Here is a 16,252-nt window from a genome sequence, read left to right as displayed (position 1 = left end):
AAGAACTCCCCCTGCAGAGAATAAATTACTTGCTTTCCTAGAAATTGAAAATAAATTAACTGGTATGCCAATTTTTACTTCTTCTAGAACAGGTATGTTATATCATCACGCACACCTGAGAAATACCAGCAAAGAAGATTTGTCCAAAGAAAAATGATGCTCAGGAGAAAAATAAGAATGAACATAATCCTTTCTCCTTGTATCTGTTGAAAAGAACTGAGTTATTGATCTGACACTGTATTGACTACTCTTCATTTGTACACAGTTAATTTCAGATCTTATGGAAGATGTGAGGTCTAGCCTACTTAGGTGTCCTGGAAATTGCTTCCTATAGAGCCTGTCTTCCTAAGAATCTATGCTGGACATGAAGACTGGGAATGACCAAACTGGCAGACTCCTACATTTCTGCTATGGAATATGTTATACAACTGGCAATGATAACTGCAGTTCTTCTTTGTCCATAAACACATGGATAACAGAATGCAGGCAAGAATCTACAGTTTCTATATTAAGAATTTAAGCAGAAGAATGACAAGACTAACTCTTAGTCTGTGAAACCTTACCAGCGTCTTTGCTATCACTCACTTTAACTTGCATAAGCCATAAAAACGAAACTTGGCTGGACTGCTAAACAAAGCATCACTTTGTTTCCAAGTTAAATATAATTGATACATCAATACTGCTATAAAAGAGTCTGGGAATACTCTCAGTCTTACTAGATATGATTCTTTATATTGCCAGGAGATTATACATTATGTGGAGATGTATTACCTAATCTGGGAATGATTTATAGTTAATATATTTAATACCTGAGTACGAACAATACCTGATTACTTAAGCATTCTGCTCCTGAAAAAAATTCAAACTGTCCTGAGGAAATTCCAGACTATTTATCATTTTTGCTCTGGATGGGTCCCTATGGGATTCTGCAGCAGAGTAAATGTGAAAAGACATCCTGTTCAGAAAGCATGCAGCTAACTGGATAGCACTTGTGTCAGGATGCCATATGGTATTCTGGGATAATAGATTGCCATCGAGAGAGTGAACAAAGAAGCATTTCACTGCAATTGCTTTCGCTGTTAGTGTAGTGATCCTGAATGGAAGACAATTGTATATCCAGGAGTTAGCGATCCACAGTTAACCCGAATAGGTGCAGGCCCTGTGTTGTGCTACGTTGTGCTGCACATAGCACTTGGCTTTCAGGTCTGTGTTGTGCTGCACATATTCCTTGGCCACAAGATAAACTTAGCTGGCTAATTGTAAAGACACCTGTAGGCAGCTCCCACTTGGTAAGGGCAATTACAGCACCTTTGTGTCCTTATCTTTATCTTGATGTAAGTATGTTTTCATGTGACTATTCTTTTGCTTGACAGTAGAAATGAATAGATTTAAAAAAAAAACAATATCTTTTGAGATCTCTAAAGACCAAAGTGCTGGCAAACCTCTTCACAGAGGGGACCAGCACATTGGAGGTCCATCCAATGCTGCACAACTTGGGGTTCCCACCACCTAAGGGAATGCAAGATTATCTTCTTTTTCCTTTTCATATTAACTTCAAGTAATAGTATTTTAATCAATATGATACGGAGTCTGAGCGGCTTCCTTACTGTCATCATAACAAGCACTTGCACCAGTGCATTACAGCTGGGTACCAAACCAGTTGAGTTCAGTTCGTATCTACCAGTATTCTTTTCACCTCAGCTTTTGTACAAATATACTCAGGAAACTGAAGGAATAGAAAAACATTTAGTATGTGACCCTGTTTCACAATAAACCTTTCTCCCTGGTGAAGCAAGTTTGTCTTTTGATTTTTATCACTCTTTTGCAAAGATATCATGCTCCAAGTAATTACTAAAACGTTAAATACCTCCTATCAGAGACAGCATTCACTTGATCTATTGCTGAAATGCTTAATGCGCAACAGCACTACAGAACTGCAAGATACGAAGCGCTGTGATTCCAGGGAAGAAGTTGAAAGATAAACAGATTTGCTCCATAGCCAGGAATATCTCTCTCTCTTTGCTCAGATGGTAGCCATGCTGCTAAAATGTTAGTACTGTGGTATGACACTAAAGTCAGAACTCCAACCAGGTGAATGTGATTAGTCTCGTTGCCAGTATATTTATCATGCTCTGAACTCTGACCTGCCCGAACCATAGGAAACTGAAATATTCGCACGCCTCTTGGCCATGGTAAGCACTTGAGAGATCCATAGGACAAGCTCTATGTTTGTAATACTCAATGAGGTAAAAAATAGAGCATCCATAAATGCAGTTGAAGGAGAAAACATAGACAAAGAAGAAAAATATGTGTAAAAAGAGTTGAGGAAGTAAAAAACCCAAAGATTTCTCTTCAGCTTGTGTCTCCTGGCACCTTGTTTAATTACTCATGCTTAATTAGATTAAGAACCATGCAGAAGGCTGGACAGAATTTGAAGGAGGGAGGAGTCCTGGCAAGATCTTCCTTGTCTAGTGGAGTTGCTCCACATTTTGACTTAACAAATCCTTCTTCATGAAATGCTTTTGATGATGATGTTTTAGGGAGATTTCTCCTTTACAGTCAACTAATTGCATCCTGGTACATGCCAGCCAGCCCCTTACTTGTCCTGCTAGCACAAAACAGCTAGGAGAAAAAAACCAAGCCTGCCAAATGCACATTGTATTTAGGTGTTATTAGATCTCAGAACACAGACTCAGAGATAGGAAGTTTAGTCCACCAGCTAATAGTTAATAACATTAAACCTTTTCCTATTAAGCTTTCTCCAGTTGCTGGGAAACTGCAGATCATTGCAGATAATGTCTTCTCCTTTGTCGGGAAGAAAAATCATGTTTGCTACAGATCTGCCACTTACAAACGTCTGTGCACTTCAGTCTGTTCCTAATGTACACTTATTCGTTGATTTGGCAGACACAGTTATATTTCATGGACTTAATCACTAGGTCCCCAAATTGTTCTTAAGTGACACACTAAATGCCCAAATTCTCTTTGTTGTCCATCTTCCAGCCACAGCTTACTAGATTCATAAAAGAGACTGTCTCCAAAGTCTGCCTTGGTAGTTTGCCCGGAGGGCACTTCAGAGAAATTTTGAATGGCAGAAGTCTTCTGGAATTACATTCAATCTTTTGGCACAGAAAAACTGGTCATCAGTCACTGATATAAACTGGAACTTTTAGGAATTTAAAGAATTTTTAAAAGATGAATATATATAGTCAGCACACAAATTTCCCTGGCTTTCAAAAAGAGATCTTATGATTGACCTAGATTTGGAAAGTTTTATCTGTGTTTTAGGACTCTCAACCACTCAGTGCCCATAGAAGAACGCTACGTGTTTACTTCAGACAAACATACTCAGATCTATAAACAACTTTGTGATATCCCAGAGAAGGATATACCACTGGACCCCTGCAGAGAACAATACCCTTGTAAAGAGTACAAGAATATTTGTATTTTGAGCAACGATTATGACTGATTTGTACTCACTATTTAATTCCTGAAGCATAGTAAAGAACACTTTCATCTGCTGCTCCCCATGAAGTGATGTGAGGAGTCTGATTTCTCCCACCAACACCTCTTGGTGGTCTTTGGTTAACTTGAAGCTGAGGAGCTAAGCAGAGTATGTAGAACTATCTTGAAACAGCTCTACTAAACTAAACCAAAGGTCTACCTATCACAGTATCTCATACTTAAATGCCCAAGAGCAAATACCAAAGAACAGTATGTGAGGACAAGTACTTATCATACTCTCACGCATTCTCTCAGCCTAAGTAATTTTCTCATTCAAAGATAGCCAACTTCTCAACTAGACATCACTCTGTTTAATCTCATCTTTCACAACCTTTAGGAAAATTCAGCAAACCTCTTCAGTAACCCTCAAATTGATTTCTCTTGTGTTAACTTTCCTAGTCTCCTTGTGACCAATATACATTTTCAGCACCCACAGCACCATTTGGAAAAAAACGTATAGCTTCTACCCATTGCACATTTGAAAAAGTATTTAATTGGCTGCTTTGGAATCTGACTTTTGTCAGCTTCATTTGATAACCTTTTATTTTTTTGTATTGAAAGAGACCATGAACTGTTTCTACCCTCTTCATAACAATTGTGATTTTCAAACTCAGATTCACAATCAACTCTTTTCCACAATGAATTGTCCTGTCTGACTTAGCTGCGTCTCATATAGAAAATCTTGCCCCTTCTCTAAATTTCTTTTACCACAATTATGTTCTTTCTGAGATAGAAGAACAAAAATTATACTCAGTATTCAGCAGGCAAGTCAACCATGAATTTATGCAATAGCCCTGTTTTGTTGTCTATTCTCCAGATAATGCCTAATTTTGATTTTCTTTATCAGTCACTAGTGAGCATTGAGCTGACATTTTCATTGAACTATCAATCATCCCTCTAAGCTCTTGATACCAAACAGTAATGATCAGCTCAGACCCATTGTTTCATATGTAAAGTCAGAAATATTTCCCTGCACACATATCACTTTCCAACATTTACACTGAATACTTACAAAAGACAGTATTTAACCTGCCATTTTACTGCTGAGTTTCTCAGCCTCCTAAAGTCCAGTGATCACATCACTCCTTACTGTCTTTTCTAGGTTGTTTATGACTATGCTGAACAGCAAAAGTCCCAGAAGGGTTTTTGGTGGGTGGTTTTTTTTCATTTTTTCCCCATTCTGAAGAGATTGTTTCATCCCTCATTCTTTCAACCAAAGTTTAATGAGACTTAGTTGAAAAATTTAGTTTCATTTCTTTCTCTACTCTTGGATTTTTTGATCTGGAGCTATGTCTTTTGATTTTGTGCTTGGATCTTCTCTTACACCTGTGTATGCCTTTTACTGCCTTCCTGTAAACATCAAACACTATGAGTTCCACATTCTGCAAGTATTTTGTTAGCACCAATTTGTTCTTTACACCACTCTCAATCTATCTCAATCTATCAATGATACAAATAGCTGCACTGGGATGGTTTCAGTATGGCTTACATTTTCTACTCTTTCTCCCCATAAATTTCCAGTGTTTGTTTTCTATAGGGATCCATCTAATTTTGCTGTTGCTGCTGTTGTTAGTATGCTAGTACTTCATCAGTGCCCAGATGTCTCCAATGTGCCCTCTGAGCAACAAGCAATCATATTTCCAAGCAAGTTCTCCTCTAACTCCCTTTCCTGAGACGTTTTCATCATCTCTGTTTCTGATGAAGTAAAAATATTTTAGGTTTCTGTTTGGTCATGGCCCTATGACATTCCTGTAAGAGTTGTTCACTCACAAGATCATTTTTTTCTTTTAGTATCATATCCTTTTTCCCTACACTGTGTGCTTTAGGTAGGTCATCAACAGCTTCTGGTGTGGTCAGCAAACAAGAGTTCTGCCTCATTAATAAACCTTTATTTTTATCAGGTATTTTGCCATAAGTAGTTAAATAGCATTTCTTGATGGCTTCTGGTTTGAGGCTAAAACACTATGCTTCATAGCATTTAATTACTTTATTTGCTGTTTTCTAAATTGCTTGATCTATTGTGATTCTTCCAAAAAAGCTTAGAGATCCACTCTAACTTGTTGGAGGGCTAGCTGGCAAATGCATCATTTGCATATAGTTCACCTTGCAATATGGATAAGTCCAAGGACGGATAACGCAAACGAAATTCAGACGTAGTCATTGGTATTTTTCTTGGTACCCATATTATTTTCAGGATAATGTCCCCCACATCAACATCAGAAATTCAAACTGCTGCTAGTTTCCAATAACCATCAGCTGTTACATTAGGCACACTGTCAAACAGATACACCATTTTTAAGATGCAGTCCTTTATAAATACATGCTGAAATGCAATTGGCAAAAGTGATCAAAAATGATGAAACAGTTAAATGTCCCTTCCACACAGGCAAAATGTTCAAAAATTCAGTAGCAACACATAAATAAAAAATCTCTAATAAAACTGGTATTCTGGCAACCAAATTTTATTTTGGAAAAGCTACCGTACAAATAAAGCCAACTCAGATTTTGCCTCCTGATGGTATCAATCATGACCCTAATGCTCTGACTATATGTTTTGCTTCCACTTGTTGACAGCTCTTTGCTATTCTCAACTCTGTTCACAAACAGCAGCAAGTTCCAAACGTGGGTTACCATCATTATTATTCTTGTGTAAGAAAAGACTTACTATCTTATGGAAACTTACTATAATGCCTTCATAATAGCATGTTTATACAAGTACTGATGATACAGTTTTTAGCCAATTCTTACTTAAATAAAAATCAAGTTTATTTAATCAGGAACATTTTGGATTGGCTTTAGGTTTCAAAGTACAGTATGTGGTCTGTATCACAGATCTTTACTTATTAAAATTGTACAAAGAGAACTTTTTTTAAATAAAAACTGTAAAATAGTAAAAGTGACCTTGCAAATATACAAAGCAAGCAGCTGATAAAATTAGTGAGTAAGCAAAAAGAAAGAGCTGTCAAGGCAAATAAAGGCTATGAAATGCTGCAATGTTTTATACCATTAGTTGTACTCACTTTTCCCTCATCTCTTGGGCTGTCACTTAAATGTACAACTGGCCCAGGGTGAGTCTTTGTGGATCTGCAAGACAAAAATGAATTCAAATCTGTGAATGTTTTTTGTATGAAAAGCTAGATGCTTATGTTAATTTCTAGGTGTATTAACATGCACCTCCAATGGTTTAAAAGTCATTCTAAAAAGCCCAACAGGGCAAGATAACTATCTGAAAGTTATCCATATATTTTCATGTTGCCCTCTATTTCCTTTTTGCTGTTATAGGCGAAGATTCTTCTTTGTTGATGAATCATTTCTTCTAATTTTTAAAATCTCACTATTCCTCCTATTACAGTAATTTTTTTCTCTCATTTCTAAGGCTTTTTTTGCCTTTTCTCTTGTTGACTCCCTCTCTTTCCACCCTCCCTCCTCACTCGCTGGATTTCAAGGCTAATCTGAAAAGGATTTGCAAAGTCTTCACTGGATTCATTTCAATTACTGATAACAAGCCTCACCAAGTTCCAATCTTGTTAATGACAGGGCTACAGGGCTCCAGTAATCTCACCTATGCTGCTCTGTCAGGTAGCTTCTTAGCATTACTGCAGTGGGGTTTCAGAAATGGAGCATCTTGCCTTTGTCTATTCTGTAAAGCCTTATGACATCTTCAGACCAACTAATACAGTTACACCCACAATGTATGTTCAGTGAGGCTCCTCAGCCATAAGACTCATCCCGTGAGTCTTCATAAGCCTCTATAAAGATTACTTATTGTTCTTGCTGTCCTCTCTCTTTTTGTAACATGTACCAACAACTTAGTATGCAGCTCAGTACAGGGACTGCTGCTTAAGTCGTTGTTGTCCAGCACCTGACAGCAAATGCAAATCATAGGAAACTGAATAGATGGATGAAGATATTTCAACTGTCATCTTTTCTGACCAGACCTTTAGGCCCTGGCAGTCATACAGAGCAAGAAGACAAGCACCAGTCCACAAAGTTTTGAATGCCTGCACAGAACAGGACCCTTCTTCCATCTAGGTTCTGGGGTCAGAGCACATGGCCCTTGGAGTTCAGCTTAGGATGTAGACTTGCATGACTGATCTTGGTTCACCAAAGGTCACCAGGAAAAGAAATATGGCAGAGATTGGCACGGCCCATAAAGCTAAGAATTTATCTGGAAGCCATACCTCTAAACTACCTAGGCTCCAAGTTGAAAAACAATCCACAAGAGAATTAAAGAAACAAATCAAAACAGGGTTCTTCAGCCAAGCTGCTCAAACGATTTTCCTAAATTAACAGTGTTCCTCTTCCTTTGCTCAAATACTGCACTATAGCAAAACTGGCCTCTTTATTCTACCAGGTCAGACTCCAAATCAAGATTGAGAGTGGTATGCAAAAATTCCCAGGCAACTCAAAAACTAAAATACTGTGGAGTAATCCATATCCTTATAGACTCCTCCTTTCCAAACCAGTATTCTCCAACACTCTTGAACGCATACAGACTTTCCTCTGGTCTCTGTTTTTTGCCCATAGAATGTTTTAAATATTTCAGCTATTTGGTCATGCACTAAAGCGGGGCCAAAGCAGGGTAGCAAAGACCTTGTCTGATATTTACCTCTGAGCTATAGACAATGAAAAATTACTCCAGATATCCTTAGACCTTCCAAACTAAGTTTATTCCAGGCCAAAGAGATAGAAAACTTCAAGTCACCTAAAGGCCAGACAACCTTCCAAGGCTATACCCTACCCCTTCACATATATTTTAACATTACTGCTAGCTGCATACACAAAGCTAGTGGCAATGCGGCAAGCACCTTCCTTGGTGAACCTTCTCCATGAGATGATCCCATTCCACCATCTTCAGCTTTGGCAGAACTTGATTCCACAGATACCTGCAGCATGTTACTTTCCTACATGAGGTCTTGGTGAGCAAGACTTCTGCAAGAGCATTTTGCAACATACCCCAGCACAGAAGTGAGATCAGCAGGAAAGCAATGGACAGCCGGTTTATACAGTAATATTCTATACAGACTGTCTTTAACGGTGCCAGCAGCAAGTACCCATTTGGCCTGAGACATGGCATGCAACAATTTTTGCAAAGATGCAGTTAGCAGGAGATCTGGCTGTCATTCCTATCCAAGCCAACTCCCCAGAGGGGACCCCTCTAGCTGAGCTTCTGTTTCTGAGTAACCTGTACTGGAATAAAAAAATCATTTCCACAACACTAGACCTTGGAGCAGGCAGGGTAGGTAGGCGGTGATGGGGAGCTGAGGGGTGAGATGAGGATATTTGCAAGCTGTGCTTAGACCCACACACATCTTGTACATCTGTCCTCAGGGAGTGTATATGACATCTTGGGACATTCTAGGCTGCTTTGAACTTTGTTTCTGACACAGGTTCACCTATCTGAACTGGTCAGAGTATGTTGATGGAAAGAACTAGGTCTGTTTGGGGTACATGCCATGGGGTAAATGCCATGACGGGCAAAGGAGGAAGGATAAGAATAAGACGAAAAACCGCAAAGAGAAGAGGCAGCATAAGAAATTTTACTTTTTAGCCAGATAAGAACTACTAACAGATGACAGAAGAGGGAGCAGAGCCAAGCAAACATCAGGCATGACTAAGCTGGCAACAGACGAAATGGTGGAAGGAGCACACGCAAGCTGACAAGGCATGCTGGTTTTGGCCAGTTATCCCAGCCCACTGAACCAACCAGTATGCAGGTTGGGTTGCTCGGCCATACCAGTATTGGCATTTGACCAGGAATAGTGGCAAAATCAGGGCAAATGGAGGGAGAAAGGGAAAGAGCATACTGTCTTTCTAAGCTAGAGGTTGATCCTATCTAGGCTGCTCTTTGTACCTACCAATTTTAAAAGTCAAGAACAATTTAAATAAATCTGTGCAACCATTGTTTTCTTTTTAAGATATATATGTCATTGCTTATCAAAGAATGTATCCATTTGTCTTTGAGTAGAAGCAAACTCTTACTTACATGAGCTGTAGTCACTCTACATTACATCTGAATTTAGGCTAATTATACTTTCATTGTCACACAAACGAGTTGTTCCTCTGTAAATAATATAAAACTGTCTTTTACTACCAGTTTTATTTTTATCTTATATTCTCGCAGGGGCATAGCCTCAGATTTCCATGCTAAGACCTCAGCTAAAAAGGGGAACCTTCACTAATACAATACATTTTCCTACCTACTCCATTTCTCTGTCTTAAATCTATTGTAAACAATAGTTGGAGGATCCTGGGAGGTTTGCGTCCTGAAACACTGTAATAAAATTTCTTTTTTCTTTTCAGGATATTAGGCACTTTTTGTTTCTTTTAGGAGTATTATCTTTTTATTACTAGGTTCCTAGCTATTTCTTTAGCTTTGTTGAGTAAGAGCTTCATATACTTTATCAGCAAAGTTGATATCAACCACAGCAGTCTGTGCACTAAACGTATGGGATTTTATTTTTCTTTTTTCTCTTTCCTCTATATTTGATATAAGTATTCTCTTAATATTTGTATTATTTTACTCCTGGATATTTTAATAGTTTAGTTGTTTTGTATTGTAACTGACTTGGTCAGGCTTCTTCCATTTTCTTCCAGCTTTATTATTTCAGTCTGTCAGGTATGTCACTCTACCAAAAGATGCAATGAACCATTGTTTTGCTTTCACACGTACACCACCAATCCTTGGTTCCATTCTTGATAGCTCTTTTATGTCAAATATTGGATGTAGGTGTCAAGGTGTTGGCAGCGGAGAGATACAGTGGGGTCTCTGTGAGGAGAGGCCGAGGCTGCTCTGTGATGGACACAGCCGGTTCCAGATGGCTCCAACCGACCCACGGTGGGACACAGCTGAGCCCCTCAGCCAAGCTGGTGGCACCTCTGGGAAAACATATTTAAGGGCGGGCAGAAAATGCTGCCTGGGAGTAAGGAGTGAGGAAAAAAAATGTGAGAAACAGCCCTGCAAGCACCAAGGTGAGCAAAGAAGAAGAGGAGGCGCTCCAGGTGTGGGAGCAGAGATTTCTCTGCAGCCCATGGGGAGGACCATGCCAGAGCAGATATTTCCCCTGCAGCCTGTGGAAGACCCCATGCCGGAGCAGGTGGATATATCCTGAAGGAACTGCAGCCTGTGGAGAGCCCATGCTGGAGCAGGTTTATCCTGAAGGACTGCAGCCTGTGGAAGTACCTGTGCTGGAGCAGGGGAAAAGTGTGAGGAGGAAGGAGCAGTGGAGAGGACCTGTAATGGACCAACCACAACCACCATTCCCCATCCCCCTGCACTGCTCAGGGGGGGAGGAGGAGGAGGTAGAGGAGTTGGGTATGAAGAAGTGAAGCTGAGCCTAGGAAAAAAGGGGGTTGGGGGGAAGGTGTTTTAGTTTCTGTCTTTGTTTCTCACCGTTCTACTCTATTTTAACTGGCAATAAATGACATTAATTTTCTCCAAGTCAAGTCTGTTTTGCCCATTGACAGTAATTGGTAAGTGATCTCCCTGTCTTTATCTTGACCCATGAGCTTTTCCATCTTATTTTCTTTCCCTGTCCTGTTGAGGAGGGGGAGAGAGAGAGCAGCTGGGTGAGGGTCTTGCAACCAGCCAGGGTCCACCCATCACAAATACCTTGATCACTTAACAGCTGCCAGCTTTGATTATACATAGGTAAGAGGAAACAGACTCTATAAAGTTTGGCAGTCGTAACACTAACTCTGTCAGGAAATAAGAAAGGACCTTTTTCAAATAATTGTATATCTTAAAACTCATTTCAGATGTGCCATTGCAGATCAGATCACACACAGAATTTCGGGGGTGATGACAACAGATGTTCCTGAAGCATTTTGGAATTGTAGAGCCTACTCCCTGGCAGTCCTGCACTGCCTTTCCGGGGCTCCAAGAAACACTATTTTTTTTTATACATATCAAGTAAAGTATTTGCATCAAAACTCATTCCTCTTTGGACTAAACAACAAGGAATACTCACAAGGTGCAGCACAAAGCTTTTGGTTTGGTTTGGGACACACACAGTCCCATCTTGGGGAAGATGTTTGGGGGAGGATATACTGATAAAAAATAACACCAGATCAAATGGAGCGGGGAAGAAAACTACGCGTGAAAGGGATGTAACTTTCTCCATTCTTCATGGTCTTTCGCTTCTTGCTCTGAACCTGCCCTATGGCTGGACACAGAAGGAGAGACATGATAAATCTTCTCTGGCAATACATCTTGCTTGCTTCTCCTAAAGTGATGTTATCTCTTTCCTAGTGTAGGACTGTGGATAGGAACCCAAAGGCAGTCCTTTGCGCCACACTAATACCATGAACAGTCTGCCAAAGGCAGATCAGTGCCTTACTTCTTGCATCTTCTTGTTTCCTCAAGGAAAGTATGTATAAATAGAAATAATAGCAATGTTTTTTGGAGTCCTAGAGCAGCGTTGCTTGTAAAAGGAGTGCCAGGCATTAGGCTGTACAGTCAATTTCTCCTAAGGGTAGACATCATGACTACACTACAAGTAGGATTAAACGAAGCAATTATTTAGTTAACTATATTATATCAATATTAGTTTACAGAACTCATGAAACATTATCTGAGCTACAGATACAGTAATTACTACTTTTAGATAGTAAATTATACCGCACGTGGAAATGTCGACACACAAAACCATTTTGCCTATGTAGCTATAGTACATATAAAATGTTTTGTTTCCCCTCATTGCTATTACAGTAGAGTTGTCAAGGAGACTGGAGAGTTGTATGCTGTCATTGTGGAACAGCCTACAAAGAAAGAAAAACACTGTTGAATTACATTACAAGCAAAAGCAGAGATCCAACAGCTCCTGGAAAGGATGAAGAGGTGCTGGGAAACCAACCACATTTGAAGCTATTGTGAATAAAACACACTACTGTTGACGCCAGATACTTGTGTATAGGCATTCCTTCAAGCTGGCTTTAGGTGCCTGGGTAAAAAATAACTAGATCCTATCTCTTGAGAAAGGGGAAAATAAGGAAGAATCAGCAGGTCAAAATAAGGCATAAGTGAAATATTTGAGCAGATTCTTCTTCATTCCTAAATACTAGGTGGGGTACAGCTGAGAATGACTGAGGAAATAAAAGCTCTGAAAAGACATGAAGAGGATAAAACACAAAGCCAAGTTCATACACAGAAGAAAGAAAATAAATGAAGGTCAAGTCCAAAAAGCACCAGCAATGATTTGCAGTAAAAAATTCCTGAAGCAAAAGATACCTTCAACTGAGCAAGAAGAAAGTATGAGCTAATGATACAAAAGATTGCAACATCTCATAGCCTTCGTTGACCTTAAAGCCCACAAAAACACACTGCAGAATAATTGAAAAATGGAACAAAGGGTTCCCATGACAGCTGTACAGACCTAGAAGTTTTTTAAGAAACTAGTGATATTTTGAGCTGTTTTGCACTTCATCAGAAGTTATTCCTGACAGCAGCAGGTATTCATTTATTTGGCGCATGTTCATTTTGGGAGATGAGAGAGTTGATATGCTGTAAGACTTGACTCTTACTCAGAAGAACAGGACTGAAATAAAGAAACCATTCACTGTAAAACAGGAGTCTTCAAAAAACTTGTAAGGATGGAAGCTTTTATTTAATTATTTTATTCTAAAATTAGAAAGCTCAAAAAGAAGTCTTCAGCAATGTTATAATTTGGACCCAGGAAAATGTGGAAAATACATAATTCTGGGAAGCTTTGTGCAGAAACAGAGTGACTTACATACTGTTGTAAGAACTTCAAGTACCAAGACAATCTTTAAAGCAGATAAAAGTAATGTATGACAAAACAGAATCAAATAAAGAGAAAACAGTTTTCTTTTTAAAAAAATTAGCCTGCACAATTACAGAACCAATGTAATGATTTCTGAGAAGAACGAAAATCTGGTAGTAGAAAGTGGAAAAAGGAGTTCGGAGAGGGGGGGAAAAGAAAAAAAAAAGGAAAACATCAATATTAGTCATTGTTACAGAGCTGGAGATGACTGAATGTGACAGTGCTGAGAAAAGCATGTGCATAAGAAGATATTTCTGTAGTGTCAGGAGTCAGACATCTTCTGCAGTTCTGCTTTCTACAGAGGTGCAGTACACCAGAGATTTTAAGACTTTCTTTTCATTGGTAGAGTCACGGAGAAATTGAAAAGAATGAGTAAGTTAGATACATCATTCACATACTGTGGATCAAAGCTGGGAATTGCAGCAAGTAAGAGTCAGTTCAGCCTCAAGATGCAACTCTTTGACACAATTTCTAAAATGTCTGGAAAAAGGACACCTTGCAACTCACACTTTTTTTGTACTAGGAACTATTTCCATGTGAGTCTAAGCACAGAGGGGGTAGCAGTTGCTCCTAGACTGCTACTTCTCCTGCGTGCTGCTTTACTTCACTGCTGTGGAACTGCTGAGACACATCTAGGAAATGGGGCTAGGCAAGGAAAGGGTTAAGAAAGGAAAGGCCAAGTTATGGCTCTGTCATAACTGAGTTCCAATTTGCCCAATTCTTTGATATTCTGTATCCCATAAATTTTGACAATTTCCAGTTATTTATTCATTAGTTAGTGAGCCATTCAAACACTGGAATCTGCATGCTTGGGAAGGGGGCTTACAATGCAGATTTCTCATTTTTGGAGTTTAGTGGATTCATATCAAGATACTCCTTCCCTTCTCAACACAGAATCACAGAATCACAGAATCAGTACGGTTGGAAAAGACCTGTAAGATCATCGCGTCCAACCTGAAAAAAAAAAAAAAACAAAAAAAAAAACCACAAAAAGAAAAGCACAAAACCCACGCCACACAACAACAACAGCAAGCCACAACCCACCCAACACCACACAGCACCATGTCCATCAAGCTACATCCCACAATGCCACATCCACACGCTCCTTGAATACCTCCAGGGAGGGTGACTCTACCACCTCCCTGGGCAGCCTATTCCAATGTTTCACTAAACACCAGATGACCTTCCAAAATGTATGATCCTGTAGGCTGAGAAAATTAATCTGACTGTAGTTGGAGTAAATGGAGACATGCTGGGCTCGTTGACTATTTTTCTCTTTCAGACCTGTTTTCAAATATTTTGAAGGAAAAAAGAGAGAAACTGTTTGCTTATTATAGAGTAGAAGACCAAACAGTATCATGAGCCCCAAACATCTCTGGCAAAGGACTAGCTCTGCTACATGACAGAGAAATGACAAGTGAAAAGGTTTTGAGTTCTTCTTCATTCTTAGCTGAAAGGACGCTTCAGTGTCCTCTGAGGTAGTGACAATGCATGAGATAATAGAAATGGTTGAGACAAGAATTGCTAGAGAAAATATTTCTAAAACTCCCCATATTCTAATGTTCTTTTTCAGCTCTGGACAAGGCCAGGTCCACTGAAACTTAGACAATGCACATGATTTATAAAGCAATTTTTCCTGTAACTTCTAGAATCAGTTATGCCTCAGTACTGAAGATCACCGCAAACAAAAAATGTCATGTTTCCTTTGCATTATTTGTCTATTTCGGCCTTAATTTCTCACTACTATTAGATACTGTTTAAGCAAGCTGGATGATCTCTCCTGTATGAGAAGACAATAGTCTCTATGACAAAATAGGTATTGCAACCGTCTTTTTGATATATATCTCTACTAGATGCATCTGAATAGATCATAATGAGAAAACCACTATCACTCGAAAATACAGAGCTCTACAGATCTTTCAGTATCCTTTGATACAAAAGAGGGCAACAGAATCACAAATGGTAACAAGCTTTCAAGAAAAAACAAAAAACACCAAAACCCAAACCAACAGCCAACTTTATAAGTCAAAGCAGCCATGCAAGACAAGGGGATAGGTTTTCCTGCAGCATATAAAAGTCTAAAAATGTTACATTCAAACCTGTTTCTCCTTCAATTCTTTAAACTACTAAGCCTCTTCACCTCAGTCTTTCTCTGCAACAGAATCACTGTTAGAAAAAGAATTCTTGCAGTCATTTGATGGGCCTCACTGACTGACAAGTGTTTTTTTGTTCTGAGGATGAGAGTTATGTCCTCTGGAATGAATTAATCTCAAGAAGTCTGACAAAACTCTGTGTGGTTGAAACCTTGGTAAATCCATGAAGGGATTAAAATGAATTGTTGGAATATGTTTTCTATGCTCCGTATTTTTTTCACCTATGCAATACCATTTATTATACTATTTACTGAGCAACGTCATCATGATCTTAGAGGGACAAACCCAGCCCATGATGAAAGTCTAGAATGCAACTTATAGTTGTTTTCCAAAGGGGGAAATGACAACACAGGTATTCTAATGTCATCAGGTTACCTTGGCCATAGTGATAGCAATGTTTATGGAGGCCCTCTTCAACCATGTTCTGAAGAACTAAGAGAACTAGAATTTCAGCTGGGTTTTGGGGTTTTTTTTGTACTCTCACAAAATGAGCTGTAATCTAACTTTACAGTGACTTAGGTATGGTAATGCATAGTTTAACGTTCCAAAGTCGAAGCATTTCAGGTTTTTAAAAAACTAACCAGTTCAATCTCCTATCAGTTTTCATTGTAAAGCCTTGAAATCTTAATGACAACTGAATTAAATCCACGTTATGAAAATTCACAGAGGTTTCATTAGAAGTAGGTACAACTCAGTGAAAAAAATGAGGGATTTTGAAAGAAAGTCAAATTATGTTGGTAGACTTAGTCTGCAATTTTAGAAATTGGATCAAATTTGCATGAAGAGGGAAGAACTCTCTTTCAGGCTTGTTTG

The 16,252-nt window shown here is 39.0% G+C and overlaps 1 protein-coding gene across 2 annotated transcripts in view; it reads right to left on the bottom strand.

Moving 5' to 3' along the window:
• STXBP5L (syntaxin binding protein 5L) overlaps window positions 1-16,252 on the bottom strand; it is a 208,653-nt gene that overhangs the window by 91,400 nt on the left and 101,001 nt on the right. For both annotated transcript variants that reach the window (XM_059819981.1, XM_059819988.1), the window contains exon 6: window positions 6,525-6,588. In XM_059819981.1, coding sequence (XP_059675964.1) covers window positions 6,525-6,588 — 64 coding nt within the window. The remainder of the gene's footprint in view (window positions 1-6,524; window positions 6,589-16,252) is intronic.

The sequence above is a fragment of the Gavia stellata genome, chromosome 1 (assembly GCF_030936135.1).
Source record: "Gavia stellata isolate bGavSte3 chromosome 1, bGavSte3.hap2, whole genome shotgun sequence".
NCBI lineage: Eukaryota > Metazoa > Chordata > Aves > Gaviiformes > Gaviidae > Gavia > Gavia stellata.
The sequence above is the reverse complement of the archived record's forward strand: the minus strand, read 5'-3'. Positions and strand labels throughout refer to the sequence as shown.